General features: G+C 40.8%; 1 protein-coding gene across 3 annotated transcripts in view; it reads right to left on the bottom strand.

The window, feature by feature from the left end:
- The window catches only part of osbpl1a (oxysterol binding protein-like 1A), a 209,691-nt gene that overhangs the window by 68,198 nt on the left and 121,262 nt on the right, over positions 1 to 20,231 (bottom strand). For all 3 annotated transcript variants that reach the window (XM_043687612.2, XM_087986747.1, XM_043687608.2), the window contains exon 16: positions 11,858 to 12,020. In XM_043687612.2, the coding sequence (XP_043543547.2) occupies positions 11,858 to 12,020 (163 nt within the window). The remainder of the gene's footprint in view (positions 1 to 11,857; positions 12,021 to 20,231) is intronic.

Raw genomic sequence — 20,231 nt, 5'->3', positions numbered from 1 at the left:
GTCAATGTGATTCTAGATATCACAGTGCCTCTGAAACGTATTTAAAACTATAAATGCTTGAACAGAATACATCAACAGGAGCTGGGAATTCATCCGAGGTGAAGACACCAGCATTTGCTTCAGGGATTATAGTTTACAAGGTGCAGGATGGAAACTACTTCCACAATACATCTATCTCTCACAATACACAAAACTTATCTACCAAAGTTGAAAAAACAAATCATCATGAAACTCTCTAGTGAAGCCAGATACAGGAGAGAAAAAACAAGGAAGAGAAAACTATAATGAGGAGGAGACTGCATGCACGAAAGCAAGTGAAAGCAAAATCTGCAGTGAAAGCTATTTGCACTGATTTCCAATGTTAAGTGAGTAAAGATGCTTCTGAGAATTACTTTTTCTTTCCATGTTTGTTACCTGAGGATTTAGCTGTATTGCCTGAGGTTAGTACAAGTTGGCAGATAAAAGCATACTTCTATAAATTATTTAAATCTAGTTTGCCATTTCTCCATTTCTATTCAAATTCTCTTTGGATTTTTTTTCTCCTTTAATATCTTTTCTCCCTCTATTTTTTCTACCTTTTGGAATCCCATCTCCAATTACCTGAACAGCAACTCAAAGTTCACTGATTTATCCATTGTTCCACCTGGACTACCCATCTCTTGGGTATTTCCCCTGAATTCAACTGCTTCAATATTAAATCTATGATGCCTGCCTTCCCAGCTCACTCCAAATTCAGTTAGCTGGCTAACTCTGCTGGTGTAGCTTTACCCACAGTATCAGAGAAACTTCTGATACTTGCAAAGTGTCTTTAATAATTTTTGGTGCTATGGTAAATCTGCATAAGAACTTGGGACCAGATTACCTTAAAGCACATCAAAATCCAATTTCAGACCTACACTGTCTGTGTTTCAAGATCCCAGATGAACCCCCAATTGTGTTACAATGCAGCGATAGCAAGCCAAATCAAAATAGCCTCACTACCATTGGATTCACAACTGTGAAATGAAAACATTCAAATTAAAACCTTCAAATGTGCACAATTGTTCTTGACCAGACGTTATGAACAATAGACCTTAGATACCAAGTTTATAACAAACAAAAATTAATAATTTATAAATAATCTAACTTTCACAGACCACAGATAAACAAGGCAATCTAATTAATATATATGATCAAAACACAATCATCTTTGATCATTAAATCTCCATTCGACACCAACAGGGATTTTTTTTTAATTAAAGAATTGCAATTTGCTAGTTTGATAACTGTCTCATTGACAAAGACCAGGCCTTCATGAAATCCTTAGGTAGCATTATAGGAACACAGAATGGAATATCTTGCTTGAACTCTGAAGTCACCAGTAATGCAGACAATTATAGCAATCCTCTGAAGACTTCTATTTATTTCTGAAAAACAGGTCCTTTTGTCAGAACGTCAACAAGTTGAAAACTGAAGAGAAATGAGAGTGCAAAACCAAAAAAGAGAGTCTGGAAACCTTCCTGAGAAAAGTGGCTCCTGCCCAAACCCAGTCAGCCACATTGACTATTTTCTCTTGTAGTCGAGAGTGTGGGTGCTGGAAAAGCACAGGTCAGGCAGCATCCAAGGAATAGGAGAATTGAGGTTTCGGGCAAAAGCCCTTCATCAGGATTCTCCTGCTCCTCGGATGCTGCCTGACCTGTGTTTTCCAGCACCACGCTCTCAACTCTAATCTCCAGCATCTCCAGTCCTCACTTTCTCTTGTATTTTCAACATGCTCTGTGGTTGGCTGGAGAGTACCAGTATTTCCTTGATTGACCAATTCAACATCCAATCAGTCCTGAGCAATAGCATCATCTTGGTGCTGAATTGTCTCAAGTATCTTTAGAGTTATAATTAACCTATATTATCTTTCCAGGACAGTTTTCAACAGCAAATATCTGTCTTTTGCTCCCACCTTTTCTTTATTAAAAACAAGCTGCTGGTCAAAGTTCAATTCCCAGTCCCAAACCAGAAATGAGGAAAACAAAACAAAAGTAATAATAGTCTCAGCACTGAGTACGTATGGGGATAATGGGTGAACAGGCTTATTGCCCATTAGGATACAGACAGCAGAGTTTTGTGTGAACTTAAGCTGATGTAGAACGGACCTTCTGAGTTTCTCCAGCATTCTGTTTGTTTCAAATTTCCAGTATCTGCAGCTATTGCTTTTTCTCCATCCTTATCAAGGAATGAATATAAGACCATAAGACCTAGGAAGTAAGGCCATTCGGCCCATCGAGTCCACTCCACCATTCAATCATGGCTGATGGACATTTCAACTCCACTTACCCGCATTCTCCCCGTAGCCCTTAATTCCTTGTGACATCAAGAATTTATCAATTTAGCGTCCCAGCTTCCACTGCACTCTGCGGCAATGAATTCCACAGGCCCATCACTCTCTGGCTGAAGAAATGTCTCCGCATTTCTGTTCTGAATTTACCCCCTCTAATTCTAAGGCTGTGTCCATGGGTCCTAGTCTCCTCGCCTAACGGAAACAATTTCCTAGCGTCCACCCTCTCCAAACCATGTATTATCTTGTAAGTTTCTATTAGATCTCCCCTTAATCTTCTAAACTCCAATGAATACAATCCCAGGATCCTCAGCCGTTCCTCATATGTTAGACCTACCATTCCAGGGATCATCCGTGTGAATCTCCGCTGGACACGCTCCAGTGCCAGTATGTCCTTCCTGAAGTGTGGGACCAAAACTGGACAGAGTACTCCAAATGGGGCCTAACCAGAGCTTTATAAAGTCTCAGTAGCACAACAGTGCTTTTATATTCCAACCCTCTTGAGATAATTGACAACACTGCATTCGCTTTCTTAATCACGGACTCAACCTGCATGTTTACCTTTAGAGAATCCTCAACTAGCACTCCCAGATCCCTCTGTACTTTGGCTTTACGAATTTTCTCACCGTTTAGAAAGTAATCCATGCTTCTATTCTTTTTCCCAAAGTGCAAGACCTCGCATTTGCTCACAATGAATTCCATCAGCCATTTCCTGGACCACTCTTCCAAACTGTCTAGATCCTTCTGCAGCCTCCCCACTTCCTCAGTACTACCTGCCTGTCCACCTAACTTCGTATCATCGGCAAACTTCGCTAGAATGCCCCCAGTCCCTTCACCCAGATCATTAATATATAATGTGAACAGCTGCGACCCCAACCCTGAACCCTGTGGGACACCACTTGTCAAGGGTCTTTGAGTATCACGAAGTGTTACTCTATTTTTGTCTTGTTTATGGTGCAGTTTGATTTAGTGCAAATGGAAATGGCATATGATCCAGATCATCAGGCTGCTGGAGGTGTGGATTATAAAATGCAAATTAGATTAGATCCCATCACACTGTGTAATTCCAATTTCATTATTCAACTTCTGGAAAGTAATCGATTTTATATAATGGGTAGCAGTTGTGCTTACCTGATTCAGTCTTTCAGTTCTTATGCTCCTATTTTAGTTTAAGTATGGATATATTTTTCAATTTAATTCCACATTATTTAATATAAATTCCACATCAGGGTAATATGGTTGGGGGCACATTGTGTGAAAATGTGACATGCTAACAGTATAAAAGTACACAGAATAACTATTAAGTGCATTATAGATAACCTTCCTTTAAAAGATTAAGCTAATCGGTTTGTCACTTTCCTTCTCATTGTTAAGACAATCTCTAATCGGATTAGTTAATTTGCCTCCATCTCTCCACAGATGATCCATTTTCATTAACCTATTTTTCTATCAACCTGTTCAGAATGTTATAACATACCTAAAGCAGGTGGGACTTAAACCAAAGCCTCGAACCTGGGCCTCCTGGTCCAGGGTAACAGATACTACCACTCAAATTTAAGTCATCTACAATAACTGTTCCACTTGTGCTCTTCTGCTGGAGCCACCACAAAAATTCTCATTCACTTGCAGAGGCACAAACAACGATGCACATTACCAAGAGCTGACTAATCACCTTAAACTCAGCAAATCATGAGCCGATTGCTTGGTTCTATTCAAACAGAGATGATGGGGAAAAGCCAAGTGGAATGGAGGGTTATTAGATCAGCCAGGATTTTATTGAATGGAGGAGCAGATTTGAAGGGCTTCATGATGTTCTCCTTCTACTCTGATGTCTTATGGGTTTGGGGATTTATATTTGCTATATGATAAAAACTCCTGCTCCAATTTTTCAATCCATCTCAATCCCACCAGCAAACTACTGAAAGCGAGATGATAGGGGCAAATGGCCTAGTGGTAATGGCCTGTGGACTAGTTTTTTTTAAAAAACTTATTCATTTTGTGGGATGTGGGCATCACTGGCTGGGCCAGCATTTATTGCCAGTCCCTAGTTGCCCTTGAGGTGGTGAGGTGAGGTGTCTTTTTGAACCACTGCAGTCCACCTGCTGTGGGTTAATCCACAATGCCTTTAGGGATAGAATTCCAGGATTTGGACCCAGCAACAGTGAAGGAGCACAGATATATTTCCAAGTCAGGATGATGAATGACTTGGAGGGGAATGTTTGCAGGGAATGGTATTCCCAGGTGTCTGCTGCCCTTGTCCTTCTAGATAGAAGTGGTCATGGTTTGGAAGGTGCTATCGGAGGATCTTTGTGAATTTGTTGATAGGACACACTGCTACTACTGAGTGTGTGGTGGAGGGAGTGGATCTTTGTGGATGAGGTGCCAATCAAGTGGGCTGCTTTGTCCTGGATGGCGTCAAGTTTCTTGAGTGTTGTTGGAGCTGCACTCATCCAGGTAAGTGAGGAATATTCCTGATGAAGAGCTTATGCTTAAAATGTTTCCTCTCCTGCTCCTCGGACGCTGTCTGACCAGCTGTACTTTTCCAGCACCGACTCTGACAGTATTCCATCACACTTTTGACTTGTGCCTTGCCGATGGCGGACAGGCTTTGGGAAGTCGCTGCAGGAGCTGACCTGCTCTTGTAGCCAGTGTGTTTATGTAGTGAGTCCATTTAAGTTTCTGGTCAATAATAATCCCCAGGATGTTGACAGTGGGGGATTCAGTGATGGTAACACCATTCAATGTCAAGGGATGGTGGTTAGGTTGTCTCTTATTGGTGATGTTCATAGCCTGGCATTTGTGTGGTAAAATGTTACTTGTTGCGTTTGGACATGGACAGCTTCAGTATCTAAAGAGTTGCAAATGATGCTGAACATTGGGGATGTTCGCTGATGATTGCAAACTTCAGACGTTACAATGGAGGGAAGGTTATTGACGAAGTATTAAAAATGGTTGGGCCTAGGATACTAAGCTGAGGAGCTCCTGCAGAGATGGCTTGGAGTTGAGATACTGACCCCCAACAACCATGACCACCTTTCCTTTGTGTCTGGTAAGACTCCAACCACTGGAGTTTGCCCTCGAATACCTATTGAGTCCAGTTTTGCCAAGGCTCCTTGATGCCACTCTCTGTCTGTCAATGCAGCCTTGATGTCAAGGGCTGTCACTCTCCCCTCACCTCTGGAATTCAGCTCTTTTATCCATGCCTGAACCAAGGCTGTAATGAGGTCACAAGCTAAGTGGTCCTGTCGAGACACAGGTAATGTTCTTGGGACCTGGCCTTGAATCCACCACAGCAGATTGTTGAATTTGAAATTTGAATTTGAATTCAAAAGAAATCTGAAATTAAGATGACGATTAAACCATTGTCAATTGTTGTAAAAGCCAAGGTGGATCATGAATATCCTTCACCAAAGATAACTGCCATCCTTATCCAATCTGGCCAAATGTGATTCCAGTCCCATAGCAATGTGGTTGACTGTCAACCGCCTCTGGGTAATTGGGGGAGAGCAATGAAAGCTGGCGTAGCCAACAACACTCATGTCCTGTGAATGCATAACAAAATGAAATGTTTATCCTCAGTGGGAGTGGTTTCTGAGCACTGCTTTTACTTAATCAGGAAGATGACATCCAATTTTATCTCGAGTAGGAGAGGGTCATATTTAGTTAATTTTATTCTGATGGGGGAGGGGCACTTCATGGTTTGCATCCAATAGATGAGAATGGCAAGGGGAAATACAGCAGGCTATGGAGTTAGGGATGCCTAAGTTCTACTTTTGTCATGGGGCAACTTGAATTCTGTTTTTTTTGTGCAAGTGGGCATTAGAAATAGACAATATCACACTATCTGTGCAGTACATGACAGCAAGTCAGGCAGCATCTGAGGAGCAGGAGAATCAACGTTTCAGACTGGAGTCCTTCATCAGGAAAAGTCAATTCTCCTGCTCCTCGGATGCTGCCTGATCTGCTGTGCTCGACTCTGATCTGCAGCATCTGCAAACTTCACTTTCTCCCAGTACAAGATAGAGGCAATGGGGACAATTGTTAAGTTGCTGGTGTCTTTTGGAGAATGTAGCTTTTTCCAGGCTCATTCTGAGCTTTTAGGAGAAAGTGAGGACTGCAGATGCTGGAGATCAGAGCTGAAAATGTGTTGCTGGAAAAGCGCAGTAGGTCAGGCAGCATCCAAGGAGCAGCAGAATCAACGTTTCGGGCATGAGCCCTTCTTCTTCCTAAAGAAGGGCTCACGCCCGAAACATCGATTCTCCTGCTCCTTGGATGCTGCCTGACCTGCTGCACTTTTCCAGCAACATATTTTCAGCTCATTCTGAGCATTTAGCAGTTTTAAAATGTAGCACAATTTTCTTTCCTATTCCGTAGAATGCTTCATAATTGATTTGCTTCTGAAAGTTGGACTTCAACTGTAATTTTGCTTCTTAAGCTTTTTCCAGCCACCTTGTCAGTAGTGTAGGAAATACAGGGTAGTTATATTAAATAATCGGTGTCACTCCATTGGCAGATGGTCACGATTATATTACCACTCGTTTCTTAAGTTTCATTCTTTCATTCAGTTCTAAGTTTCTCATTAGATCTTGTAAACAATGTTTGGACTTTTATTGGTGTTTTTCTGAAGCCAGATTAGTAACCTTTCCTGTAGATGACCATGTCATGCAGCAGTCTATAGCTCATAATGCCAGCAAGTTATACAGTATCTTTGGAATGTTCGTCAGCTTTAAAAAAAATCAAAAAAGTGAAGCAAACAGACAATAGTAACACAATGAATTAATTCACAGTAAATACACTAGCCAAATTATTGAAAACAATAAGTGCATTTCAAAGTGATTAATTCATAGTTAACTCTTAAATATGTGGTTACTCTTTCCACTTCGTGCTTTCCAAATATAGAAGTTGAAACAGTTTGATCTCATTCGCTGAAATCAACGTTTGAATTATTAAATGTGCTGAGTTTTGCAGTACAAATAATGGTGACACTCTCAGCCCCACTGTTATTAAGGAGTAAATCAGGCAGCAACTTCAGGAAGCTGTACATATACTGTTAAACTTAAAAACAGAAAGCTGTTGTCTGTCTTCTCTGATCCTTCACACATTTCACAAAGCCTCCTGCTCTCATATGTAGCATCCAAACATTTAAAAAACCAAAGTCGTGATACCTATCACTAGCTGTTCAGAGAAAGTTACAACTTGTCAAACATATAATAGGCATGGGATACAGGATTAGCAGGCCCATAGAAGACAGAGAGTGGTATCAGATGGAAAGTATTCAGTCTGGAGCTCGGTGACCAGTGGTGTTCCACAGGGATAGGTTCTAAGATCTCCGCTCTTTGTGATTTTTACAAATAACTTGGATGAGGAAGTGGAAGGGTGGGTAAGCAACCTTGCCAATGACATGAAAGTTGGAGGAGTTGTGGATAGTGTGGAGGGCTATTGTAGTTTGCACCAGGACATTGACAGGATACAGAACTGGGCTGATAAGTGTTGGATGGAGTTCAACCTAAAAAACGTGTGAAGTCATTCACCTTGGAAGATCGAATTTGAATGAAGAATACAGGGTTAAAGGCAGGATTCTTGGCAGTGTGGAGGAATAGAGGAATCTTGGGGTCCAGAGGAGATTTACCAGAATGCTGCCTGGACTGGAGGTCATGTCTTATGAAGGTAGGGTGAGGAAGCTAGGGTTTTTTCTCATTGGAGCAAAGAAGGATAGAGTGGATAGCCAGAGACTTTTTCCCGGAGCGGAAATGTCTGTCACAAGGGGGAATAATTTTAAGGTAATTGGAGGAAGATTTAGGGGAGATGTCAGAGGTAGGTTCTATATACAGAGTATGGTGGGTGTGTGGAATGCACTGCCGGCAGTGGTAGTGGAGCCAGATACATTAGGGACATGTAAGCAACACATAGAAGATAGTGCAATGAAGACTATGTAGGTTAGTCTGATCCTAGAGTAGGTTAAAGGCCAGCACAACATCAAGGGCCGAAGGGCCTGTACTGTGCTGTATTGTACTGTTCTATGTTCCCTGCTCCAACATAGTGAGATCATGGTTAACTTGGTGAAAATTCAGTCCAACATTGCCTTGTGTAAGTTCAATAACCCAACCTCATTTTCTTACTCTAGGAAAAAAAACACCATCCACAAATGATCCTTGGAGAGATAAGAAATCACAACTCTATCTCAATCTCAAATTGTGTCTAGTCTACCTCACAAGAGATAAATCTACCTTGTATTCTACCTTTTTAAATACCCACTGCATTTTATCCATTTCAATAAGATTACCAAATCAAGCAGTGATTCAAGACACTGGCTCATCACCACATTCTTGAAGTTAAAGAGTACAGGCAACACATGCTGCCCCAGCCAGCAACTTTCACATCTAATGAAAGAACAATATTTAAAAAGCACACTCATGAACCTATTCCATTCCATTCCATTCCAAATGAGAATACGACAGGCAATTCCCTGGAACCTGTGCTTAAGGGCTGACTTGACAAAACGTTTCATTATCACAGGAAGCCTCAAGTGCCTCTAACACTTCAGATTTATTTTCACATTATACAACTTATTTCCTGGCAGTCAGGTAAACGAGAATACCAGCACCACATGTATTTCACGTAGTCTAGAGGCATCAGCTTGTACATAACTGGCTGAAATACATAGATGATGAGGTCCCATACTTGACAGTTTCTCCACTATGGGGAATAAGAGCAAGTCTTAAGTGGTTAGGAAAGGGAAGTCAGGGCAAAAGATTAGCTGGATGATCTTGATAAACAGAGCAGTTGCTGGAAAGGTCAGTATTTGTTGCTAATCCCTCATTGTGATGTTGTGAGGCCATTTTAGAAGGCAGTTAACAGTAAACCACAATGCTGTGGATCAGGTAAGGATGGCAGATTTCCTTCTCTAAAGAATATCAGTGAACTAGATGGGCTTTTACAATAATCAAAGATTGTCTTGTGGCCACCATTACTAAAACAATATTCTGTTAATAGAATTTATAGCAGATTTTATGAATAGAATTTAAATTCCACTAGTTGCCACAGTGGAATTTGACCCCACATTCCCAACTCATTAGCCTGGGCCTTTACAGTAACATTACCACACACCACCATTTCTCTCAGCTTGTTTTAAAACTTTGTGGATTACGAGTGAATTAGGAATTCAAGCTCCACACCAGATTTTAAGTCTGTAATCCAAGCTAATATACCAGTACTTCACAATGTGACTTTCAGCATCACAGCAATCTACTTGGAAATTCTTTTCCTCAACCTCTCCAGACTTACTACATCTTACTTTATTTCTAGAATACATCACAGCCAATCCAGTCCATCTATAACTCTACGACTTGGTAAAATTGCTTTGGAACTTTTCTACTCAAAAGACAAACCTCCCAAACTCTGATTCTGCATTTTTTACAGGCTTGACTTGCAAAATTACCAAACAGTAGAGGTTATTTCATTATACCGTCTTAATTTTGGACACCACCTTAATCAGTCCTAATCTTAAATCATCTGTCACCTTTTTAATCATAAACCCATCTCCCCCCTAACCACAGCTTCCCCTCTGGCATTGTCTTTTATGTGCTCTGTATGACCTGAATCTCCTTCCTCTCTGCGTCCAATATTAGAGAGAATACTTTAGCAACAGCCTATCCTTAGACTACCATAGCTTTAGCATTACCTCTTTGATTATATTCTGCATACACTTGGTTACAAGTTCAACTTTCAGTGACATTAGGCACTCACTAGTGGGACAATTATCTTTCTTTTATGGATTGGGCTTGGGATACATTTTACCTACCCGGAAGATAGCGTGTGTAAATCAGTGCAAAACTATCCCATCATGACTGGCCTAAATATTTCATTTTTTTGCATGAATATTTCTTCAGCCTTTCCAAAGAGAGTGGAAGCAAACATTTGAAAGGACAATGCCCAGTACCAAACAGTACATTTATTTATCTTACAGTGAGTCAACATGCAGACTGGCACTCAGGACAACACTTCCATTTAACTCAGTTTGTACAATGTGCCTTTGTATAATTTTTGCTTCTTTCACAGCTTTTATTTCCATCCACCTATATCTCATCTCTCTGCTCACAAAGAATTCAAAGATACTCTGGTATAACAGATGTGATCTGTTCACCCGGATGATGTAGACAGATTAATGAGCTGATTGGAAGAATGGTTATATTACAGGAAGCAGCCCTTTGTGTCCCTGCCAGCTCTTGGCAAGGAATATCAGCAATTCCAATCCCCCCCTCCCTCCGTCCCCTTTATCCAATAACACTCTTTCTCTTCACATAGTTATTTTTTTAAAAATCCCTTTGAAAATTGGGATTGAATCTACCTCCACCGTACTCTTTTTAAGAGTACATTCCTTGCTGCAGAGACACTTGCTTTGTCACTAGGCTAGTGTCTCAAATGGAGAAAGTGAGGTCTGCAGATGCTGGAGATCAGAGCTGAAAATGTGTTGCTGGAACAGCACAGCAGGTCAGGCTTATGCCCGAAACGTCGATTCTCCTGTTCCCTGGATGCTGCCTGACCTGCTGCGCTGTTCCAGCAACACATTTTCAGCTAGTGTCTCAAGTCCCTAGGTAATACTTTGGGCTCACGAGTTCAAACCCAACTATATCAGCTGACGGAATTTAAATTCAATTAATAAATCCTGAATTAAAAAGCCAGTCATTGATTGCTGTAAAAACCGTCTGATACACAATTCCTAGTTCATTTCTTGAAAGTGGAGTCACAGGTAGACAGGATAGTGAAAAAGACATTTGGTACACTTGCCTTTATTGGTGATTACACTGAGTACAGGAGTTGGGAGGTCATGTTGTGGCTCTACAGGACATCGGTTAGGCCACTTTTGAAATACTGTGTGCAATTCTGGTCTCCCTGTTAAAGGATGGATGTTGTGAAACTTGAAAGGGTTCAGAAAAAATTTACAAGGATAAGGGTTGGAGAGTTTAAGTTATAGGGTGAGATTTAGTAGGCTGGGGCTGTTTTCCCTCGAGCATCAGAGGCTGAGGGGTGACCTTATAGAAATTTATAAAATCATGAGGGACATAGATAGGATAAATGGACAAGTTCTTTTCCCTAGGATGGGAGAGTCCAAAACTAGAGGGCATAGGTTTAAGGTGAGAGAGGAAAGATTTAAAAAAGGGACCTAAGGGGTAACGTTTTCATGTAGAGGGTGGTGAATGTATGGAATGAGCTCCAAAGGAAGTGGTGGAGGCTTGTACAATTACAGCATTTAAAAAGGCATCTGGGTGCCTATGAATAGGAAGGGTTCAGAGAGAAATGGGCCAAATGCTGACAAATGGGAGTAGATTAATTTATAATATCTTGTCGGCATGGATGAGTTGGATGGAAGAGTCTGTTTATGTGCTGTACATCTTTATGACTCCATAATTGACTTTTAGGGAAGGAACTATTTTCAGTTGACCATACCAAGTTGACTCCAAACAGCCCTACGAATGGCCTAGCAAGCCACTCAGTTCAAGGGCAGCAGCACCATCATCTCATGAATCAATAGAAAAAAAATTCACTGACCTGAAAGAGCATCGTAGAATTCATCATCACTCAATACACTCTGGGGAGGGGACCCTTTGACTAAAGACTGTTCAAGTTCATGATGTTCACAGGCCAGAGTTTGCAAAGCTTCTGAAAGTATTTTGTTTTTCTCTTGCTCCTGCTCTAATCGCAGATTACGCACCTGGAGAAAGAAAATGGAGTGAAAAAAAAAGTGGTGGAAGGAAGGGGACAATGAGAGAAGTAGAGACAATAAGGGGAGTGGAAACAAAGATCAGGAGAGAGAAAAGAAGAATTTATGAAACAGTTGGTAATCAAAGGATTTGGATTTAACAAAACTGGCAACAGAACCAAATGTGACATGAGGACATTTTAAACAGCAATTTAGGATGATCAAACAGCCACACTGTCACATTGCATAATTTAATGGCAGTAAGAGACAAGGCAAAGAAAAACAAGCAAAAGTTAGTGGGAACCAAATAAGGATGGATAGATGAAAGCAATGAAGAAAATTTAACTTTCACAGTCAGAAGACTGGGAGTCAAATCAACACAGGAATAATCCAAGAATTGAGTGTCATGAAGAAAAATATAAATGGTATTTGCAAAATTCCCAAGCTTAATATTCACAAACTTTTGAATTTTAATAGTTCAAATGCCACTGGGAGAAGATGTAAGCGCAATAATTATGGCTGACATTCCACAGCATTAATGAATGAGTGCTACACTGTCAGAAGTGCTGTTTTTCAAATCAAGCATTAAACCAAGGGCTCATCAGCTCTCTGAAGTGAACAAAAATGATCCTAAGGCACTATTATTAAGAGGAGAAGGGAGAGTTCAGGAGTCTGGTGTCCTGACCAATACTTACTTCCCAGTCAGCAATGGCAAATTTCTGACAGATATGGAAAGTAACTGTGCGCAACTGATTTACCACAGTGGGCTGTCGAGGCTGGGTCATTAAGATATAGGACAGAAGTAGGCCATTCAGTCCAATGAGATTGCTCTTTCATTCAATGTTATCATGGCTGATCTGGTAATCCACAACTCCACCTTCCTGCCTTTTCCTCACAACCCTTGATTCCCCTTACTGATTAAAAATCTGTCCATTTCAGTCTTCAAAATACTTAAGAACCCAGTCTCGAGTGTGTGGTGCTGGAAAAGCACAGCAGGTCAGGCAGCATCAGAGGAGCAGGAGAAGCGATGTTTCGGGCATAAGCCCTTCATCCTGATGAAAGGCTTATACCGAAATGTCACTTCAACTCTCAACTCTGATTTCCAGTCCTCACTTTCATCAACAACCCAGCCTCGACTGCCCTCTGCGGAAAAGAATCTCACAGATTCACTACCCAGTGAGAGAAGAAATTCCTCATCTGTCAGAACAGGGTCACCTCTCATTCTTCTGCACTCCAATAAGTATAGGCCTCTCCTCACAAGAGAGTCCCTCCATATATGGAATCAATCTAGCGAACCTTCTTTGAACTCCTGCCAATGTCAGTATATCTTTCCTTAGATAAAGGGGATTAAAACTATTCACAGTATTCCAGCTGAGATTTGATCAGTGCCTTGTATAATTTTAGCAAGACCTCTCCACTTTTGTACTGCATTCCTTTTGAAATAAAGGCCGAAGTTCCATTTGTCTTTCATATTACATGATGAACTTGGATGCCAGCTTCATGTGATTTTTGGATGAGGATTGCTAAATCACTCGGTGCCATTGCTTTCTGCAGATTTTCTCCATTTAAACAATACTCATCTCCTCTATGCTGCCCGTAAAAGTGTGTTACCTCCCATTTTCCCCTCATTAAGAAACAAGACATAACAGCAGAATTAGGCCATTCAGCCCCTCAAGTTGTCTTTGCCACTTGATCATGGCTGATATGTTTCTCAACCCCATTCTCCTGCCTTCTCCCTGTAACCCTTGCCTATTCATCTATCTTAAAGATGCTCAATGACTTGGACTTCCCACATAGATGTGACAGTCAAGGCGGCACAATAATGCCTTTTCTTCCACTGGAGGTTCAGGAAATTTGGCATATTCATAAGCACCCTCACCAACTTTTGCCAAATCACCATTTAAAGCATACTGTCCAGGTGCGTAACAGCCTGGTACGGCAACCCCTCTGCCCAGGACTGTAAGAAACTACAAAAGGTTGTGTGCACAGCCAAACCATCACAGAAACCATACTACCATCCATCTATACGGCTCGTTGCCATAAAAAGGCTGCCAACAAAGACCCATCGTACCCCAGTAATGCTCTCCTAGAATCATTTCCGGCAGGCAGAAGATACAGAAGCTTGAACACATGCAGCAGCAGGCTCAGGAAGAACTTCCTCCTGGCCTTTATAAGAATGAGGAATGGACTCTCTAGCCTCAAATAATGCTGATCTTGCTAATGTTGATCTTGCCTAGGGCATGCCCTATGCGACATAGCCTGTATGTCTCTAAGTTTTGTTTTCACCCTATGATCTGTATGTCCTTGCTGCCAATACTGCTCATTAACTAAACTTTTCACTGTACTTATAAGTGCACGTGATAATAAATAAATCAAATGGCTTGCCACTTGATTCTACCACTAGATGGCACAGTAACAAGGGACAACACAAGGTCATGAGGCCTAATGGGTATAAATATTGTGGATAGACAAGCAGGAGGTTGGAAGAACACAGCAAGCCTGGCAACATCAGGAGGTGGAGGCCAGAAATCCAAAGTATAAAACCGAAATGGCAGCCACCACTCAGTGGAATCAGAAGAACTACAGTGATTGAAGGTGATGGATCAACACTATCTCTTCCAGCTTAAGCAGGAATGGATGAAGTAAATGCTGGCCCTGCCAGTGACACTCACATCAGAACAAATTTGTAAAAGCAACACCAGTGGAGAAGGAATGAGCATTAATGTTTCAGATCAGGGCCTGGGTAGGTCCAATGCTGGGACACTTAGATCAAGTCATAGAAGGTATAGATGCCAAATTTAATGATGACACAAAGATAAGGGGGAAGCTAAGTTCTGAGAGGATGCAAGGAGGCTATACAATGATAAAATATATATTTCGGTTAGGTGAGTGGACAAAGTTTTAGGAAATAGAGTGTAATGTGGGAAAATGTGAAACTGTCCATTTTGATAGGAAGCAGAAAGCATATTATCTTTACTAATAGAGATCAGGGAGTCCTGGGATGCAGAATCCCAGTGCATAAAATACAACATCACGGAGTAGGTACAGCAAGCAATTAGGACAGCGAACAGATTATTAGCATGAGAGGAACTGAACACAAAATTTGAGGTTTCGCTCAAGTTACACAGGGCACTGGTGAGATCACATCCAGAGTACAGTATTAATCACCTCAATTAAGCAGGAATGTTAATGCAACGGAAGCAGTTCAGGGAAGGTTTTTTTCTGGACTAATATCTGGAATTCACAGATTGTTATATGACAAAAGGTTTGATTCATGTTCTCTGGAGTTGAAAAGATTATGAGATGAACCAATTGAAATATATAAGATTCTGAGGGTTCTTGATAGGGTAGACAGAGTCATCATTTTATAGGGGAATCTACAAACAAGGATCATTGTTTTAAATAGGTAGCCCTTGCTTTCTAAAAAAAGACATTTTTATCTCAGAAGTCATGAATCTTTGGAATGCTCTTCCTGAAATGGTGGCTCCTCAAATATTTTTAAGGCAGAAATCAATAGATTCTTAAGCAAGGGGGTGAAAGGTAATCAGGGTAGGCATAATTGCAGATTTGAGGTTATAATCAGATCAACCATGAATGACCGAGCAGGCTGAATGGCATACTCATGCAAGTACTCATACTCATTCAGGATTCCTGAAGAAGGGCTCATGCCCGAAACGTCAATTCTCCTGCTCCTTGGATGCTGCCTGACCTGCTGCGCTTTTCCAGCAACAAGTGAATTCTGGCACAGCGATCCAATTAATGGGGCTTGTACTTCAGTACAATCGGATCTTGGGTGTTATGCAGTAAACTAAGGCAGCACAAGAGAAGGGCTCAACAAAACAAGACGGCTATTGCCAAAAGTCCTCTCTTCAGCTGATTCACTTCCACAATTCAACAAAATTATTTTGATGCCAAAGAAAAATACTTAGATAGTTCAGAACTTGATTCCTGCATTGCTGAAAAGATGCAAGCTTTCTAATTTTATTTTTGTCTTACGCTTGGGACAGACACAAGAATTCCAAATTTCATAGAGGCAACAATTCATACCAGATAGGAAAAGTGTGGATTGGTTCAGAACACTCTTGCCAGCCAATCAGAACTGACTCAGGAGACAGCGCGATTGAGAAGCACATCATGGAGTTTTTACAGTCTTAAGGAATGGAGGGAAGGGCTTCAATGATGACGTGAAACATACGGAGGAGAGACAAGAGAACTGGAGGTGCACAGTGGTCCAAGAATGTTCAAGAGTTGGTGGGGGTGACAATAATAGGGAGAGACCATGGCCGATAATTATTAAGAATTGAAATTTGACTTATTCAGTTTCCTAATTCAGGTACAAAAACCAAATTGCAGCATTTTACACTGAGTGTGGCTAACGTGCTAACATTGTACGTAGTTTGATTGGAGAAGTGATCTCAAATGTCTGAAAGGGCAGAAGCAGATTCAACATCTTTAGAAAGGCAAGTGAATAAGTACTCAGGAATCTTCACTAATCTTGGTCTTTGTGCAATTCTAATCATAATCTCTCCATCACTGGCTGTGCCTTTCACTGCCTTAGCTCCAAAGCTTTGGAATGCCCTCTCAAATATCTTTATCGCACTTTCCAGCTTTAAGATACTCAAAATCTAACTCTTTGATCAAGTGTTTAGTCATCTGACATAATACCTCCCCTAAATGGCTCAGTGACATACTTTAGGTTTTACAACAGCTACTTTGAAGTTCATTTATTAAAGGCTATATCAGTTGTTTCATGACTATTCTTGCCTTTCAATAGCCAAATTGTTGAGAAAAATCAACAAGTTTGTCTGTATGCGATTGTCTATATTAACACTTGTGTAAGAGTAAAAATGATGAGAAGACTAATTAGAAACTGCAACAAAGACAGAAAAAGTAGTATATCACAGTCAAATTGTTATAGCTCATAAGTACGATATTGCAGGTTTGGAAATCTGAAACAGAAAATGCTAGCGGTCCTTATAGAATCCATGGAATCTCTGCAGTGTGGAAACAGGCCATTCGGCCCTACAAGTCTACACTGACCCTCCAAAGAGTATCCCACCAAAACCCATTCTCCATTAACTCTACATTTACCCCTAATCTACACATCTGTGCACACTACGGGCAATTTTAGCATGGCCAATTCACCTAACCTGCACATCTTTGGGAGGAAACCGGAGCACCTGGAGGAAACCCACACAGACACAGCAAGAATGTGCAAACTCCACACAGACTGTCGCCCGAGGTTGGAATCGAACCTGGGTCTCTGGCGCTGTGAGGCCGCAGTGCTAACCACTGAACCACCGTGCCGCCCAAACTGTAGGTCAAGTATCTCTGGAAAGAGAAAGAGTTAATGTTTCTGTTTATTTAAATTTTGCCCCAATGTCCCAGGAGAATGCAACAGGCAACTTGCACTTTTTGATCTTAGTTGATCAACTGCATGCAGCACTTATTTTAGTGTTCGTGGAACAATACAGAGTCTTCAGATAAGGATTACCTTATCAGGGTGAAATTGCTTTGCTAAAATATAAATATAAACACAACTTGAAAAATTTGCCCTTTTGCCACCCAAAGATTTCACAGGATGATTAGTATATTTAAAATGAATTCAGAATGGAAACGTGTGGAAATGGAAATCAGTTTCTCGTGATAAAGGAGTTAAGAAATGAGGGCATAAACTCAAGGTTAAATGTAAAATTTAGACCATAGGAAAATTTCTTTCTACAGAGCAGGAAAATCGACATTTCGGGCAAAAGCCCTTGAAAAGCCTTTCCTGATCAAGGGCTTTTGCCAGAAATGTCGATTTTCCTGCTCCTTGGATGCTGCCTGACCTGCTGTGCTTTTCCAGCACACAAACTAATTTTGACATTAAATAGAACAGGTCTTTAGGAGAGATATTTTCAATCAAACTGCTCAGGTGTGTTATGACATACTTCTGGGACTTAAACCTCCTGGTCCAGAGATAGTGTTCTTATGGCATAGTGATAGAGTCCCTATCAACTGAGAACTGGATGCAAATGTCAACTCATGCAAATTGAACTGAATAATCTGTTTCTGAATTGCAATTATCGACAAGTTTTCATCACAAATCGCGTTATCTCTAACAACAAGAAACAAACTAAATCAATTGCAATGGCTGCTGATTGTGGGACGACTAACAGCCAATCGAGAATGTTCTGCGGTTGATTCTTTTGCATTTGGGTAAATAAAGACCTTAACCCTCAGTTGAAACAGAAGGCATCTTCAACAATGCTGCACTCTGTCAGCACTACACTTTCAAATGCGATTTTTGCAGTTCGGTTTGAACTCATGACTTTCTGACTCAAGGTCAGATATATTCCCTTTCAAGCCAAACTGACACCAGTAATTTCTGTAAGTGTTCCGGGTGCATGGGGAGAACACCATACCCCCTCAAAAACCAGTACAAACAAGTTACGTGGTCAAGACAATTTTACTCCAAAGTTTTAAATCTTCCAGACACAATTGCTTGAAGATAAACCTCCCAATAAAAATTTCTGCGTGATAATGGAGGGCTAATCACAAGCAGAAAAGATAGAGGTTCAGTGACAACAACTTTTTTTTAAAAAACTTTCATTGCTACATTGCCTTGAACGCAGGCAAATGTCCCACGCACTTCATAGTAGTGTAGTTAAACAAGCATGGCCAAAGGCGATGAGGGTAAAACTCATGCAAAGGTAACCAGTACAGCACAGCCCCTCAGCACATTTACAACAGGCAGTCACCTAAATTAACCAAAAATAATTAATCACTTGCATTAAGATCAATGTCAAAATTGCTGCTTGTGATGCTTGAAGTGCTCAGCTTAATTTGGACTGAAACAGCTGTGCTTACTCACATTAATGCCTTGTTTAGACGCACTGATGCAAGTAGTAAATAGTACCCAATTCAAGTGCAATGAAGCAAACGCAATCCCAAGTAAATAACTTAAATAAAGCCAGAGTCGATGTATTGCATGCAACATTGTTGGTTTTCTTCAGAAGTGATCTGGAGGGCTTATAAGGCTATGAGAACTTCCACAGGAATCCCCTGTTAATTCAGAATGCATTGTGTTTTTTCTTTCCCTTTCTCTTACCTATGTCGTCCCTCACTGTGAAGTATTGAGAGAGGTGACAGTACAGGGAACAAAACAGAAACACCATCAGCACCAGTCTGGTTATGATTGTGAAATTCAGTGAGATAGTCTGTTAGCCAGTGAAGGGGAAGAAGATGGTAGAGAGATAGTTTACCCTGATCACAGTCAGTCAGAGAGAACTTAATTCCTGACTTTGATATTTCCAATCAGAAACATTTAAAAGTAAACTGCTGGACAATGTTTGTTTTATTTATTCTTTCATGGGATGTGGGCATTGCTAGCATGGTTGAAAAATGTGGTGCTGGAAAAGCATAGCAGGCCAGGCAGCATCCAAGGAGCAGGAGAATTGACGTTTCGGGCATAAGGCCTTCTTCAGCAAGCATGGCCCATATTTAATTGCACTAATTACTCTTAAAATGAGTGGCTTGCTAGAGTCAACCACATGGTTATGGATATGGAATCACAATTAGGCCAGACCAGGTATACACAGCAGATTTTCTTCCCGAAAGGACAATAGTGAACCAGAGAGGTTTTTAAGAAGGAAATCAATGCTGATTAGCATTGCATTAGCAAAGGCCTCTGGATTATTACTCAGTAACATTACGATTATGCCACTATCACCCCACCATAATGGCAAACTCACAAGTCATGAAGAGGTGCGGAACAAAGGTACAAGTGCAAAATGTTTACACAATCCGCTCATTTTCCCAGGAGGTTGCACAGGTGCCCTTGTGACGGCACGTGAAGTGCGGTTTGTACAGTTGCTCCAAAATCTCAAAAATCTCAGGGGAATAAAAACTGATCTGGGGTAAAATTGAGCAGAGTAACAAAAACACTTTCAATTTATTCTTATCTAGTAATGTGCAACTTACGAATAAGCCACACAGCCCAACAAGTATATGTCGATGCTCACACAAACAGGCTCCCACCTATTTAATTGTATGCCAACTTGTCCTTCTAGTTCTTTCTCCTCCATATATTTATCTAGCTTCGTATTAAATGCATCACCTCTAATAAATCTGCAGAGATAAGTTAGATTAAGGATGGATTGAAGAACCAGAGGATTTAAAATGTAATGCTTTGGACATCAGTTGGCATCAATCAATACGCGAGGAATAACTTAAAATTGAACT

The sequence above is a fragment of the Chiloscyllium plagiosum genome, unplaced genomic scaffold (genome assembly GCF_037043375.1).
Source record: "Chiloscyllium plagiosum isolate Xiang-an unplaced genomic scaffold, Cpla_swu_hap1 HiC_scaffold_4, whole genome shotgun sequence".
NCBI classification, from domain to species: domain Eukaryota; kingdom Metazoa; phylum Chordata; class Chondrichthyes; order Orectolobiformes; family Hemiscylliidae; genus Chiloscyllium; species Chiloscyllium plagiosum.
Note: the sequence above shows the minus strand (reverse complement) of the source record. Positions and strands in the feature narration are given on the sequence as shown.